Below are 15,329 nucleotides of genomic sequence, written 5' to 3'. Positions count from 1 at the left end.
GGGGCTTGTTCCAGTTTCTGTTTTATTAGCATTCAGCACCACATCAAGAGGAGCATAAACAAAGAGGCCGCCAAAGAACAGAAGGGAGAGAAATGCATAAAACATTTCGGGGGGGGGGGGGTAGGCCCAGTGGCACCTGGGATTAAGCATTGTTTGGAAATTCAGAATTCCATTCTCCGGATGCTCAAGAATTCTTTGTTTGCTTATTACAACATTTATATTCTGCCTTTCCCTCAAGGAACTCAAGGCAGCAATGCATCATTCTCTTCCCACCCTACCCCCAATTTTATCTCATAACAACCCTGTGAAGTAGATTAGGCTGAGAGATTGTGACTGACCCAAGGTTACTTAGTGAGGTTTGTGGCCTGAGGAGATTTGAATCTGAGTTGGCCTCAGTCAGCACTCTAATACACCACACAGGTTCCATATTGTTAAGAGTGTAAGCTGTGAGCCAGGAAGTTTAATATTCAGTCTCAACTCAACTGTTAATTTCCTAGGTAAACCAGTGTTCAGTACCACCGCTCTGTCTCCAGCTAGGGTTGCCCACTGATCACAAAGAAGAGGGTCTCCCACTGGGTTGCTTTGTTTTTAAAACCTTTGGGCTGGTTGCCAGAACATTTTGCGCAAAACCTGGAATTTATTAATTTATTTTATTTGTGCCCTACTTTTCTCCCCAGAAAAATGGCACTCAAGGCTGTTGCCAGATTTTTTGAAAAAAGCAGTAGCATTTTCACGTTTGTTAAGGTCCCAGGTAATTTGAGCTGAGCCTTCAAGCAAAATTTCACACTCTTCTGCATGTGTATGGCTCTTCCATAACTACCTCTTATAGGCTGTGGAAGAGGGAGAGGAGCAAAATACCAGTAGAAAAATCAGGGCCAGCACTATTAGGCAGAGGGAAGTGGTTGCCTCACGCTGCAGATGCTGGGGGCGGTAGCAAGACATTGGAGGAGAGAGCTATGTGCCAAACTGCCTGCCTGGTGCCTCCTAAGCTAGCCTACTGCCTTCAAGTGTGATGAATGATGCTGTCCCATTGGCAGTGTCAAAGAAAGAATCAATTATCAGTCCATTCGGCTTTTGTACATGGAATGGGCAGGAGCGCCATCTTGTTTTTATCCTCAAGCAGCAAAATGTCTGGGGCTGGCACTGAGACAAATGATGAAGCTATGGTGGCAGAACAATGTGCTAGTATTGTGACAACAGCGCAGAGATCACTACTTTCTTCCCTATACTAGAATCCAAGTGCAGGCTCAGAGTACCACAGTTGCCAGGACCAATGAGAAAGTTGTTGCTCTCTGCACCACTGGAGTCTGCCAAGCTCTGTCTCACCCAATATTCCTCCCTGGCCTTTATCCAGGTGGTGAACTGGGGAAAAGGGGTGGAAAGACTGCTAATAGTTCCACTATCAATGGTCATATACAGTTAAGTGCTTAAGGTGTCTTTAATATATTATGTACTAAAGCTGTCCAGTATGCTACAAAAACATCTGAACTATATAGTATTCCATAAAACCATCAATTTAAAACAAAAAGCAATAAAACCAAACGCGTTTCAACCCAATATGGTCTATTCAGGCTGCTAGTAGAGACTCTGCACCACTGGAGTCTGCCAAGCTCCAAGCTCTGTCTCACCCAATATTCCTCCCTGGCCTTTATCCAGGTACCAGCTTTTTAAATCAAAGGGTAGCCACCATATCTGCAGTACAGTTGTTGTAAGGATCACTGAGATAATGTAGGTGCTGTGCACTGAACAATTAAAAAAGTACTATACAGTAACAAACATTCAGCATAGTCCAAAGACACTGCTCCTATCCATCTTTGACAAAGACCAAGGACAGATCTTGCATAAAATTCTTATTCAACTGTTGTTGGAGACCGCCAAGTTAGAGAATGTGGAACACTGGAAAACAGCTTGGGGGATATACAGTGGATGGCTGGTTTGCAAAAGTCTGGAGGACTGCACTTGCAGAGAAATTAACCCACCAACAAAGACAGTCTGGGAGTCCTTTCAGACAAGTGTTTTATTGTGCAATCACCCTGCCTCAAACACGGAACTTTATCAGGGGTCAAAGCATCATCATCGTCATCTTCCACATGTAGCCGTACTGGATTTTCCCACTGCTTCTTTTTCACCTTTTAATTTTTTTTCTTGCTGCAAAAAAAAACCCTTAAGGAAGGAAAGACTGTGCAATGCCCTTTGATTGGTAGTGCAAGGAGCCCTCCTGGAAGCGCTCTGATCAGGCATGCAACAAAACAATATTTATTTTTAGAAACTTGGTTCCCTTTTATATCATATATATAAACAGTGGCTTTTCATCCACCACAGGCATACCATTCTTTCTGGAAATATACCAGCTTAAAAAAAAAAAGATTAAAAGAGAAAGAGGGAGTTGTTTTCATAGATTTGATGATTAGCTTTTCCTCAAAGCTCTTCGTTATATGACTCTTTAGTTGGACTCTTGTGATTATCAGACTGTACATCTATTGATTGACTTTGTAAAGTATTATAAAAAATGAAAAAAAGTAAAAGTAAGAAAAAAGCACTATACAAATATTATACAACAGATTATTTTGATAATACAAAAGCCTGGCAAAATTCTAGTCATCTGAGAACCTAAAAGGTTGTGGCTTGTACCTTTGGATTCTTAATATTTTTCTAGATCAAGATAACATTTTTTGGTTGTTCTCACAAGTATAGATTGTTTCCATTATTTATACCAACTGCAGAACCTGGATTTGTTATTGTAGTATTTTTTATGATGTTGATGGGGAGGCTTTTAAAGTTCAGAATGGCAGATACTTAATCTTCAATTTATTCCAGGTTTGACATTACATTGCCTTTTGATCACAATAACTAGAAATATACCAGCCCTCTCCCATTCCTAAAACACAGCCAGCTGCATATCAATGAATGGTGTGAACTAAGCTAGGAAAGAAAAAGGGGTCAGTCAATTAAACAGCCGTATTAAATAAGAGCTAATTATGTTAATCTCACCGGTCCTCTTATGCTTGGCTTACTTCAGCCATAGTCAAGGGCAGTCTGGACAAAGGAAGCTAAGAGAGGTCAATCTATCTTAATAGCCTTGTTTAAATTGAACCAATGTACTTGACCTCATTCAAACCATTAATAGCTATCTTGACTGAAAATTCAGCATTGTGACACTGAAAAACTAGTAGTATTACAAGCCTGCCTGGGCTTCAGTGCTCCATTTATAATACGATTTTTACAAATAAATGAACGTTCTGGTATATAGAACACCAATCATATGGCTAACGTGCTGCATCAGTACATTCAGACAAGCAGATGCCAAGATACATAATGGTGTTTATACCTGTAATGGTAGTGTAGAAAATGGCATTTCAGCAGATGCAGCTTTTGGGTTAAATCCAACAAAATGCTATTAAAAGTCTCTGTGACTTTCTCCCTCTCTCCTCCTTCTGCCTGAAAATCTGCTCCGGAGTGTTCTCAGTTCTCCAGAACAGATTTTGAGGGTGCAGGGGGGCTGCTGGGGTGATGCTATGAGAAGGAGGACAGGGATCCGGTATCTTTAATAATTGTATAGAAAAGGGAATTGCAGCAGGTGTCATTTGTATGCATGCAGCACCTGGTAAAATTCCCTCTTCATCACAACAGTTAAAGCTGTTGGAGCCCTGCCCTCTTGCCCAGGTACAAAAGAGGGCAGGGTTCCTGCAGCTTTAACTGTTGTGATGAAGAGGGAATTTCACCAGGGGATGTATGCATACAAATGACACCTGCTGCAATTCCCTTTTCTATGCAACTGCATAGAAAATGCAATACAGGAGCCCTGTCCTCCTTTTCATAAGGTCACCCTACTAGAAAGGGGAAGGTGAATTTTCTGCAAACCGGTTTCTTTTGCATGTTTCCTCATCATTGTGTCTGGGCTGATGCAACTCTGAGAACTGTGGTTGTTTTACATGACTGTAATTGTGACTCAGAGATAAAGTAACTGGTGGTTCAGACCTGTCTGGTTCTCCCACACATATTATTGACTTATCCCTTGCTATGTTTGCTGCATCTACAAGGAATGTTCAGAGCAAGATCTTGAAATCTTTGATTCAGTGGACTTTGCCATTTCAGACTAATAGGAATACATTCCTTTCTGGAACCTCACATCATTCATTTCAAGTTATCTTTGACTACATTTCTGTAGGGGCACCCCACAATGTACTTGTTAAGGGAATAGCTGTTTTGAGCATTTTACTAAGTGTTTCAGTGTGCAAAAGAGATTGCAAAGGATTATGCATTTTGTATGTACCTGCAGAGGTCTCATCAACTGTGTTTATACTGGGGACATTATTAGGCATGGCATGTATAGAGGTACATGTTTATGAAGTAGTGAATAATATGCACTAATTTATTAATATGCATTAATTTTCTCATTAGTGACTTTAATTTTCTCACCATAAACTTGCATTAATACTGGCTAAAAGCTTGAACTGTGACTGTGGTTGCAGCTGCAGAAGGATGCCATGGCCCGGTTAAGACATCACAAGCTCAAACCATGGTTTATGGGCCTGGGAATGAGCCCTGTGGTGGTGATAGTATAAAAATGTGAGACTGACCAAAAGTGTGTGAATGACTGGGTTCCTGTTAGCATATGATATGAATGGAAACCAACATCCTGTTTCATACCATAAAGCACATAAAGAGGGCAGGTCTATATGGGTCTACTCAGAAATAAGCCCCATTGAGTTCAATGGGACTTAAGGCACAATCCTATGCATGTTTAGGCAGAACATTCTTAGCTGGGGCACGCTAGGAGTTGTAAGACTACCCCCCCACACAAATAAACATGCAAAGGATTGCGCCCTGATTGTCTCTGTCTGTCTCCAGCACTGCAAACAGCAGTGGTTTTGACAGCACATCTTCTTTTCTCTGTCTTCCTTTACCATTGTCATCCAGGACAGCCTTCCCCAATACATGGTGCTTTCCAGATCTGTTGTATTACTATTCCCAGCATTCTCTGGCTGGCTTGGGATGCTGGGAGTTGCAGTCCAACATATTTGAAGGGGGCACATTGGGGGAAGGCTGATCTAGGGCTGCATAGTCAAGATTCAGAAATGCAAGTGTTCCAATACTCAGCTAGTTCAAAGGCCTGGGAGAATTTCCTTTTCCTTTTTAAAAAGTAGATGACTCAGAAAGCTGTTTAGTTCCCCTGCCTCCAACTGTCGTTCTTGTGAATGTGTGATTCTCCATTCCTGTTTTTGTCATTCAACTAAGAGCGGAAGGCACATGTGGTCACAAATATTTGCTGCTTATTCATTCAACACACACACTCTGATTCATCTGGGGAGTGCGCTGCATAATCCAACCTTCCCCAATCTGCTGCCTTCCAGAGGTTATGAACTGCTATATAAATAAATAATAATAATAATAATAGCCAACACGGCTAATGCTCAGGAATGCTGGGAGTTCTAGCTGGTGAGCACCAGATTGGGGAAGGCTGGCAGAATCGTTCTATCACAGGCATTTCATGTAATCGCTCAGGAATTATCTAATGCAGTGGTGGGTGGTCTCAGGAGGTCTGGGGAGCAATTTTTACCCCTCAAATCCCCCGCCTCACTGTAGCCTGCAGTCCATGGGACACTGGGCAGTCCGCAAGCCTCACACTTTGCCAGGGGGTGGGGGAGAACACTGGTTAAATTTAGCTTGTTCACAAGCCCTTTGGGTGCTTTGTAGCTGCTATGGATGCTTTTTGTTGTTAAAAAAAGAGGGAGGATAGGCACACCAGGGTGGGGCCACATGCAGCTCATGGCTGGGGCATGCTGGGATATGTAGGACTTTTTCCTGTCTAAACATACCTAGGATTTCACCCTAAATGGCTTTATAAAAAGACCCTGTGGTTATATGGAAGATTGATCTATGTGGCTGATGGCCTTACAGTCCAAAGTGCAACTTCTCTCTGTTTTCAAAGACTGTGTGCCTGTCGAACTACCAGATGTTGGTAATTCACAACTATGGTGGAAGTCAAGAGGATTAGGCCTTGCTTGTGAATCTTCCTGAGGCATCGGTGAACCCACAAGGAGCTTCACTTCGCAGTTTGTTGTTCTATCTAGCATGGCAGTTGTTATATTCTTAGGGTGACTAGGTATAAAGGCTGACAAACGTTTAATGGTTTTGTAGGAGAGAATAGTGGCAGGTAAGACTTGTCACGCAGAGACAGAAGGCTGTCCCCAATGGCGTCATTCTGGTGATGCAAAGGCTTCTATCAGTGGAACAAGGAGAGGACGATGCTGGGATGTCAGCCTATGTAGATAGGAAATGCAACACATTGAATTCCAAACATTTCCCATGTGTTTAGCAAGTGAGCTCTAATTTCACAGACATTCTGTATCTAACTTTGAGGGCTTTCACATTAACTCTTGTCTTTAACCTTCTGGAGTACAGGAGATACAGAATATAATGATGTATTGTGTAAGTGTTGTTGATAAAGATTCCAGGTGAACAAATGCTTTAACGAATAAAAATACAGAAAGGAGGGTGATAAAAATGTAAACATTTTGACCTCTATGGAAAGTATTTAGCTGTAGTTCATAGCAACATTAAAAAAAGCAGCCCACTCTCATCAAATTAACACTTCATATTTTTTTAAAAATGTGTTTTTTCCCCGCAGGAGACTAACACGGCTACCCCTCTGGAAAATAGAAAAAGTCATGATTCGACTTGCTCTCTATTTCCAGCGTCACCATTCATTTACTTACTAGTTGCTGCATCCTCCTTTTTCCTCATGCTGTAGCCTGAATTTCAGAGTTGATTAGAACTGAAACACCTCTGCATGTTTGCTTATAAAACAGCTCTCTCACTTTTGGGAGTAAAGTAACCAAATTATGCCAAACAGTCATTCAGTCACAGTGCCGCTTGGTTTTCTAATGTGTACTCTGTCCCTGTGGTTTCATGACATACTTCTTTGTTTTAAGTTGCAGCTCAAGGACAAGGAAAATAAACTAAAGAATATTTTACATTTTTAAGCCTTGAATATCTATAGAGAATCTGGATGCACCTGAGGACTACAACTTAAGAGCAGTTAGGTAATCAGTTCATGCTCCTTCACCTATCTTGGATTGAAATAGCTGATTGGGGGTGAATGGGAAGGAAAAAATAATGTGATGCCATTTACTGCATCTTAGGCTTCCCACATATGTCTCTGTCATCACTCCCTCTAATAGTGAACTTAGGTGGCAAGTGCCAACAAGATTGTAACCAAAATGGGGCTACTGAAAAACAAGAGTGAACTGTCAGCATGCTCAGGGTTTCCAGAAATACAATTAAAACAAAAAACACTCTAAGGAGATAAAGAAAACAAAACAAACCCCTAGTCTAATAAGGACTGAGTATAGCTACAGAACACTGAATGTCAGTTGGAAATGGAAAATTATGAGGTGAGGATAGAACAGAGTATCAGGCATGGCTGACTGGCTGGCACTCTCAACAGGAACACTTCTGTTAGATGAGCTTACACTGCAACATTTTGTTGTAGGTCTCAGCTGTTCCCTCTACTTCCTACATGAGGTGTATATTGTGCACTCATGAGTCCTCACTCATGATAGTTTGCGGGTGCTTTACATGATGTCTTCATCCTCCAGGGCCTCTCCCATTTTTTCCAGCCATCTTAGCATTTTGTTTTTCTAATGAGAAAGTCTGCTATTTTCTTAAATGGCAGCATGAAATCTTGGGGGTATTTGTGCAATTCTGCTAAACCACAGGGCCACCTAGTGGTTGTGTAATTGAACGTATAGAAAGGCAGAGAAAGAAAGAAAAAAGTACAAACGTGTTGAGCCAATCATAAAGAACCTGGAAGCAGAAGCCTGGGGAAAGGAGTAGGTTAAAAGCCTCATGCAAAAAAGCCCAGAGCCTCTTAAAAATAAATTAATTGTCTAGAGATGCAGAAGTATATAGATTTGTAAATTAAAATGAAAAAAAAAGTTTTAAGAGTCCCAAAATGATCTGACAAGAATGTATGTGCTTCTGGAAGGTAAAGAATATTGAAGTGTCCATTGAAGAAAAGAAAGCTGTAGGGGGCAAAAGAGAAGGAATGAGCTGCTCAAAACCCTAGCACAGGGGTGGAGAACCATATTGGTTATGGGAGCAGATTGTAGTCCCCCCAGACCTCTCCTGCAGGCCAGATGACATTAGGGGCAATGCTCCTCCAGCTGGTGCCATGTGGAACCAAGCCAGAGAAAGCTTGGGCTTGCTCCCCAACCCAGGTGCTGGCTTCACTCCTCCTGTGTTCCCCATGAGGTGAACGCAGTGGATGAGCAAAGTGCTGAGTGCACAGCTGGCTTCGCTCCTCCATTGCCTTCCCTGCAGATCATTTGCTCTCCTGCCCCCTCTCCCATCTGAGGAGGTGGGGCTTTGTGGAGGGGAGGGGCCTCACCTGAGGCCCTGCAGGTTGGATGGGCCAGCCTAGTTGATCAAATTTTGCCTGTGGGCCAGATCTTTCACATTCTTGCACCAACAACTTATAGTACGTATCCTGGAGGGACCATTTAGAGTTGTGAGTAAGAGTGTCATGAGGTTAACACACACCCCCCCCTGTACTATACAAGGATGTTTTAGTAGGAAGTAAGAACATTTTCCTCCTTCCCACTCCAGAGTTCTACATAGCTCTAAAAAGTTCAGGTTTGAGCTCTCTAGCATTACATGAATATAGGAAACTGTCTTAGACCAAGTTGGATTCTTTGACCATGTAGCCCGGTGCTGTCCTCTCTGAACTGCAGTGTTCTATTGTCCCTGGTGTGCATTTTTTTATGTCCATGTATTCACAAGCAAGCTTATTCAAAACCTGTGCCCGACCTGTAGTCTGCAACAGTATGGTCCATTCCAGCACCTTGGGATTCTTACCATCTTATTCTGCCACACGTCAAGCTAGCCCAAAGCACGAACAGAGAGAAGGGATCAATGTAAATCCCTATCTAGGACATCTAAGGACACAGGGCCAGCGCTGGATGAATTCCCAACTATGGAAAAAGAAAATACTGCTACAATTACTTAACAATCAAACCTGGAGCATATTTTAAATATTAGAAGTGTAAGGGTCAAACTAGACACAATTAGCATTTGCGCAATTCACAGCAGTGCGATTTTTTTTAAAAGTAAATAAGCACGATGAGCGGGGCAATCTGGATACTGGCATGGGGAGTAGGAGGATTTAACCTTTAGTTCCAGTGCCACCTTGATCCAGATTGCTCTTAACTTTTTAGAAATTAGCTTGGCCTTTAGATCTTCGGCATTCAGTTGAATCATATCAGTGCAAAGGACTGGAATACTACCCAATGTTTAGCTTAGGGTGGAAAACAGATGACTAGTTACACTCATTCTACTTGTTAAAATGTCCAAAAATGAGGATGAGAAAAATTAGATTATGCTATTCATAGGGCATGCTTGTTTGAATTGCCTTGAGTTTTATTTCCATATATTGGAGAGTTTTGGAGTTGCAAATGTTTCCATGGCACATTTCCAATATAGTAATACAGGAAAGTATGTTTGTGTTTGCAATGCAGTGGACAGAGGCAAAAGAAAACGAAATGAAGTTGCAAAAATAATAAAATGATTTCTTCTGCTTGGCATGACCGCTGGCATAGAGAAAAAGCCAAATTGGAAAAAGACTTGTCAACCTTCATCTTTGCTACTGTCTTCTCTGTGAAAATAACATTATATTAATATATGGGATCACTTGCCCTTTAAATATGAAATAAAAGTATTTAAAACAAGAACTAGTTACTCTATAATGTTAACTGCTGGGTTGCTTAGCCCCTAAACAAACCAGCAGTCTGTGTTCACACATCATGCTCAGCAACCTACGAAAGAGACAATAATTGATTGCTGAGTAAAAGTGGAAACAGTGGGTGCTCTTGTTATTCCCTGCTCGTTCCCAATTGTGCCAGTACCTACATTATGACATCATAATGTAGGTACTGGTCCAATTAGTAGTTATTTTAACTGTGGATTAACCTGATAATATCTGGGTTTGGATGTCATGTAGCAACCCAATTGGCCTGATTGGGGGTTTCGTATTCAAAAAGGTCCGGCATGTGCCATGGCAAATTGTGGGTTAATTAACTCAAGTTTTGCTGTCATTATATGCCAACAGTCCCATTTTCTTTGTAAAAAGGCAGCATATAATTCAAATCAATTGAAACAAGTATTTTAACTTTGGGGGGGGGGATCACCAACTTCTACCATTACAAGGATGCACCTATTTGACCAATTTGTGGCCCTGATCTCCACCCCCTTTTTATTTATTTATTTATTTATTACATTTTTATACTGCCCAATAGCCAAAGCTCTCTGGGCGGTTCACAAAAATTAAAACCACAATAAAACACCCAACAGGTTAAAAACACAATTACGAAATACAGTATAAAAAGCGCAACCAGGATAAAACCACACAGCAAAGTTGATATAAGATTAAAATACAGAGTTAAAACAGTAAAAACAAACAAACAGTTAAAACAGTTTTAAAAAGGTCCTTATGGAATTGTTACAATAGGGCAGTGGTTCTTAACTTTTTTTGAGTCACAGACCCCTTTGAAAATCTGGTGAAAGCTATGGACCCCCTCCTTAGAAATATGCACATAAGCACATAAACACAACTTTGCATGCAATGAATATACTTTATTATATTGAAAATTGATTGCCTCATACAGTGTATGACATACACAAAGTATGAATAAATGTATTTGGCTTTCACGGACCCCCTGAAGCCCATCCATGGACCCCAGGTTAAGAACCCCTGCAATAGGGAAAGGTTACTTAAAGCCACAACAGCATTGACTGAAAATAATGTTTAAATACATAAATAATCCACTTCAGAGATAGGAAAAAAGTGACACCATTTGTTAGTTTCATGCAAAGAAGATAAGGCTTGGATCTATATCCAAGACATTGTGTATTTCACTACCTCATGAGTTCATACGGAAACAAATCTATAATTAATGATGTCAATTATTATTGGGACATACATTTATATAAAAAAATATTGGCATGCATGAACATCTATCCTGAGTGAAGACTTCCTGATGAAAAGAAAGGAGAAGGAACAATACATAAATGAGGAACGACAAGATTTTCAAGCTTTGCTTGCGAAGCGAAAGAATGTAAGCGTGTGCGGGAGAGGCTTCAACGCACGCCTCCCTTGGCCTGATTTCCCCAAGCCGCGGGGTTGCAAAAGGCGGCCGCGGGTGTCTGCGGGAAACAGGTCAGCGGTTCCCCCGTGGTTTGCGATGCTAGCCTCCTGACCTTTCCGCGTCCTTTCTGCTGGGCGGGCCCCGGGGTCAGCTGCTGCTGCTGCTGCCGCCGCGGTAGCTCGCCCGCTCCCAAAAGCGCGCGCGAGAGAGACGCAGAGAAGAAGCCGCCGCTCATCGTTGCCTCGCAGCTCTGAGGGCGGGTGTCGTCTTCTTTTTCTCTCCCACAGCAAGCTCTGGGGGGGAAAAAAGGTGGGGGAGAGAAAGAGAAGCTGCAAAGCAGCCCCATCGGTGGCCAATGACATGTAGAGAGCTCCAGAAGGGGCGTTGCAGGAATATCTGTATACACATACCCGGGAGGTGACAGTCCAAACTCCTCCTTTCCTCGCAATGCTTAGGAGTGTATTGTGGTGAACATGGCAGAGGAGGATTAAGACCCGGCTGGCGGCGGCGGCGGCGGGTGCTCGGAAGCGCCGCGCCGCGCCACTTGTTGGCTGCCCTTCGGTTCCTTTTGTGGACAGCGTTGCGAGGGCGAGGAGGACGGGGTAGGACAGTGGCAAAGGGAGCTTGGCCTTGGAAACAAGCGGGCGGGTGGTGGGGTGTTTTTTTTTGCAAAAATGAAATCATTGTTGTAGTGTGTGTGTTTGTGTAAGGCGGGCGCAGCATCAGGAAGAAGCTCTGAGAATCCGGGGCCGTGTGTGTGTGTGTGTGTGTGTGTGTGTGTGTGTGTGTGTGATGATCCGGCTATGGAGGGTCAGCGGCGGGGAGCCGAGGAAGCTACCGGCTTGCTGATGAGGCGAGGGACACGGCTGCCGGGGCCCGCTGCCGGGAGCAGATCCAGCCGCCGCTGCAGGGATCGGGTGCCGCGGGCTGTGTGCAGCAGCAGTCCCCAGCTGGGACTGGGCGCCCTTCGCATTGCAACTCCGCATTGCTCTTGTTACTGCGGCTCGGCGTGAAAAGGCGGAGAGCCAGCCAGGAGGAAGGAAAGAGGCAAGCAGGGAGGGGAAGGGCAGATCGCAGCACGGCGGATTGGAGGAGGAGGAGGAGGAAAGGTGAGGAACGAGGGAGGGAGGGAAGGAGGGGGAAGGACGACAGCCAGCCTCAGCCGCCGCAGCAGCCATGCTGCCCGGGGTGGGTGTGTTCGGCACCAGCCTGACCGCCCGGGTCATCATCCCGCTGCTAAAGGACGAAGGGTTCGCCGTCAAGGCGCTGTGGGGCCGCACGCAGGAGGAGGCGGAGGAACTGGCCAAGGAGATGAGCGTCCCTTTCTACACCAGCCGGATCGACGAGGTCTTGCTGCACCAGGATGTGGATCTGGTCTGCATCAACCTGCCGCCGCCTCTGACCAGGCAGATCGCGGTCAAAACTCTGGGTGAGTCCCCTCTGGCCAGGCTTTGGGAGAGAGCTGGCCTTGCCTCGAAACGGGGAGCGGGGTTGCGAGGCGCGGGGAGAGGAGAGGAGCAGAGAAGAGGGGATTTCTTGAAAAGGAAAGTGCCCGGGTTTCAAGGCTTCCTTGTGCCCTGGATGCATTTATGACTACGGGTGGAGTCCGGTTACTCATTGGGGGAAAGGCAAGGCATGCGGGTTTATTTATTATTCCTGCTCATGCTCCACGACCCAGCTCTGTTTATCATGAAAAACAGATTCTAAAACGGAGTCGAGCCCCAGATTAAAACCCTGAGATTATTTTAAACCCACAGGGTATGGAGGATCATCTCAAAAGTTAAACTAGGCTTAATTTCTGACATGAGAGGCATCAAGAACTGAAGCATCAACTCTACTCAGTGATGATGGGGGGTGGGGGAAGGCCCTCTGCATGTACTCAAAGGCACTCTTGGCACTGAAAACAGAGTCCATGCCTAAGTCCTGGAGAACTTTCAGGTGAAATATTGTAATTAGGGGAATGGAGCACTTGACCAGCTTTTTCTTCCTGGATTCCTTCATGCCAGGTGCTTCTTTGAAGCCTTATCATTTCATGCCTGCATTTGCTTAGCTATTTTATTTTTATGCCACTGTCAAGAAGCTCAGGCCAGTACATGTCACAACAACTCTATAAGAGAGTTTAGGCCAGGGATAGGCGACTTTTGCCCTCCAGATATTTTGGCATACAGCTCCCATGCTCTCTCACCATTAGCTATGCTGGCTAGGGCTGATGGGAGTTGTAGGCCAGAACATCTGGAGGGCTACCAGTTGTCCACCCCTAGTTGAGGCTGAGAGAAAATGAATAGCCCAAGGTCACTCAAATTGAATGCATTACAACACACTTTTAGACTATATCTCCCTGTCTCTTTCTTATGTTCCATCAGCCCTGTTTTGTGGGATGAGGGACATGCTTTTTGAAGAGGGGGGCCTCCCATAGACAGATTAGCAACAGTGGGTATAGGAATTGCCAATGCTGGGAGAATTTTGAAATATCACTGGTTAAATCGAATTCTTTCTTTCTTTTTTTCTTTCTTGCATTTTTATACCGCCCAATAACTAAAGCTCTCTGGGCAGTTCACAAAAATTTCAAACTTCCACTCATTGTAAATATGTCACTGTATATGCTTTAGTCTTTTCTTTTTGGGTTGGAGTGGGGGGCATTTCTATCTGCATTGACTATAATGAGTTTTTATATTTCTCCCCAACTCCCTTGGAGAAATGTATCCTAAGAGTAATGCAACAAATTTGAGTTTACTGAATTATTAATTGAGTATTTCTGAAATATGCTATGGAAATTTAGTACCTGAATGCATTTGTACAATTTTATTTTGCAAATGTGTCTCATGCACATTGAATTCCGCCCTCCAAAATTTGCAAGCAGTGTGGCCCTTCCCCCTCCCTCGCATGCCCTCATTGACCGCCTCCATCCCCTTCCCCACTGTCTGCTCCTGTGGCCCACCTTCCATACCACACTGATTGGCTGAGCAGGACTGTCTGTCATCTGCTGGAAGAGGGGCTGCCCTCCCTGTCTGGTGTGGTGGAAATTAATTGCTATTAAAGCTTGAGCTTTGAACTTTCAGAATTTTCTGCATATCTACACTGCTCAAGCTACAGTTTTAAACAAAAAGCAAAAGCAGTCTAGTAAATCTCAAGTCATAAGCCTTACACTACCATATTCTTATATAAAACAGTAGATAGTGAACAATAAAACCACAGAAGCAGTAAATGCACAAGACTTTATCAGGTCCAACTAAAAATGCTAGCTGAAAATGTCTTAAGAGTATACTTAAAAGCAGGCAACAAAAGGCATAGAGGGGCCTCTGATTTTGAATGATAATTTCATAATCTGGGCACCACCACTGAAAAGGACTTTTATCTCTTCCTTACAAACTGAGCTTCAGTCAGTGGGGGAACAGCAAGAAGGGACTCAGAAGCTGAACAGAGTTCTCAAGAGACTTCCTATGGCAGATGATTCCTTAGATACCTTGGTCCCAGGCTACTTTAAGGCCAAAGCCAGCATCTTGAAAAGCAGAAGGATTGGTTGAATTTAATTTTATTTGTGTACAGTACAAAGGCCATTACAGAATAAAATACTATGTGAAATATACAAAATATACAGTATAGCAATACAAAATACAAGTAAAAGCAGCCACACAGTAATATACTTTTACAAAAGGACTATGCATCTTGAAAAGCATCTGGAAACAAATTGGTACCCTGTGAAGCTGATATAAAACAGGCATAATACGATCAGTCCAAATGGCCCCAGATAACTATTTGGCTGTAGAATTTTGAACCATTGAAATGTCTGGACAGTCTTCAAGGGCAGTCCCATGTAGAATGCATTATAAGTAATCCAAATACATCAGTTTAAGTTTTGGGGAAATGCCAATTTCCCCCCAATGCATGCACTAGCTTGGGAAGGAAGGATATGTAGACATGTGCCTTGGGTAATGACTGTTTATTCCAGTTGCTGCTGTGTTCTTTCCAGAGACTGTGGTAAAAGGTTGAATTTCGCATGCTCTCAAGTGAAACCTTTTAATTGTTCAGTAGTTGTTTGCTGATGAACTTTGGCAGCAAACCACTATTATTATTATTATTATTATTAGTGTGTATTTCAGTGGCATGATAGTAGGGGGCTGGATAGTAGGAGGCTGGAAGGGGCTGCACCAGCTGGTGGAGCTGGCTGGGTATTCTCACCTCTGA

General features: G+C 43.3%; 1 protein-coding gene and 1 long non-coding RNA gene across 2 annotated transcripts in view; one reads left to right on the top strand and one right to left on the bottom strand.

Annotated features, from left to right (window-relative positions):
* Window positions 1-6,083: 6,083 nt before the first annotated feature.
* LOC134401064 (uncharacterized) lies at window positions 6,084-11,425 on the bottom strand. Its single transcript, XR_010025635.1, has 3 exons — window positions 11,257-11,425; window positions 8,860-8,975; window positions 6,084-6,264 (listed from the first exon to the last, which is right to left on the bottom strand). It is a non-coding gene; the product is annotated as an uncharacterized LOC134401064 (long non-coding RNA).
* An 880-nt stretch (window positions 11,426-12,305) lies between these two features.
* Window positions 12,306-15,329, top strand: part of GFOD1 (Gfo/Idh/MocA-like oxidoreductase domain containing 1) — a 55,979-nt gene continuing 52,955 nt past the window's right edge. Inside the window, exon 1 of the mRNA XM_063130406.1 lies at window positions 12,306-12,573. Within this exon, the coding sequence (XP_062986476.1) occupies window positions 12,321-12,573 (253 nt within the window). The 5' untranslated portion in view covers window positions 12,306-12,320. The remainder of the gene's footprint in view (window positions 12,574-15,329) is intronic.

This window comes from Elgaria multicarinata, chromosome 7, assembly GCF_023053635.1.
Source record: "Elgaria multicarinata webbii isolate HBS135686 ecotype San Diego chromosome 7, rElgMul1.1.pri, whole genome shotgun sequence".
In the NCBI taxonomy this organism is placed as follows: domain Eukaryota; kingdom Metazoa; phylum Chordata; class Lepidosauria; order Squamata; family Anguidae; genus Elgaria; species Elgaria multicarinata.
The sequence above is the reverse complement of the archived record's forward strand: the minus strand, read 5'-3'. Positions and strand labels throughout refer to the sequence as shown.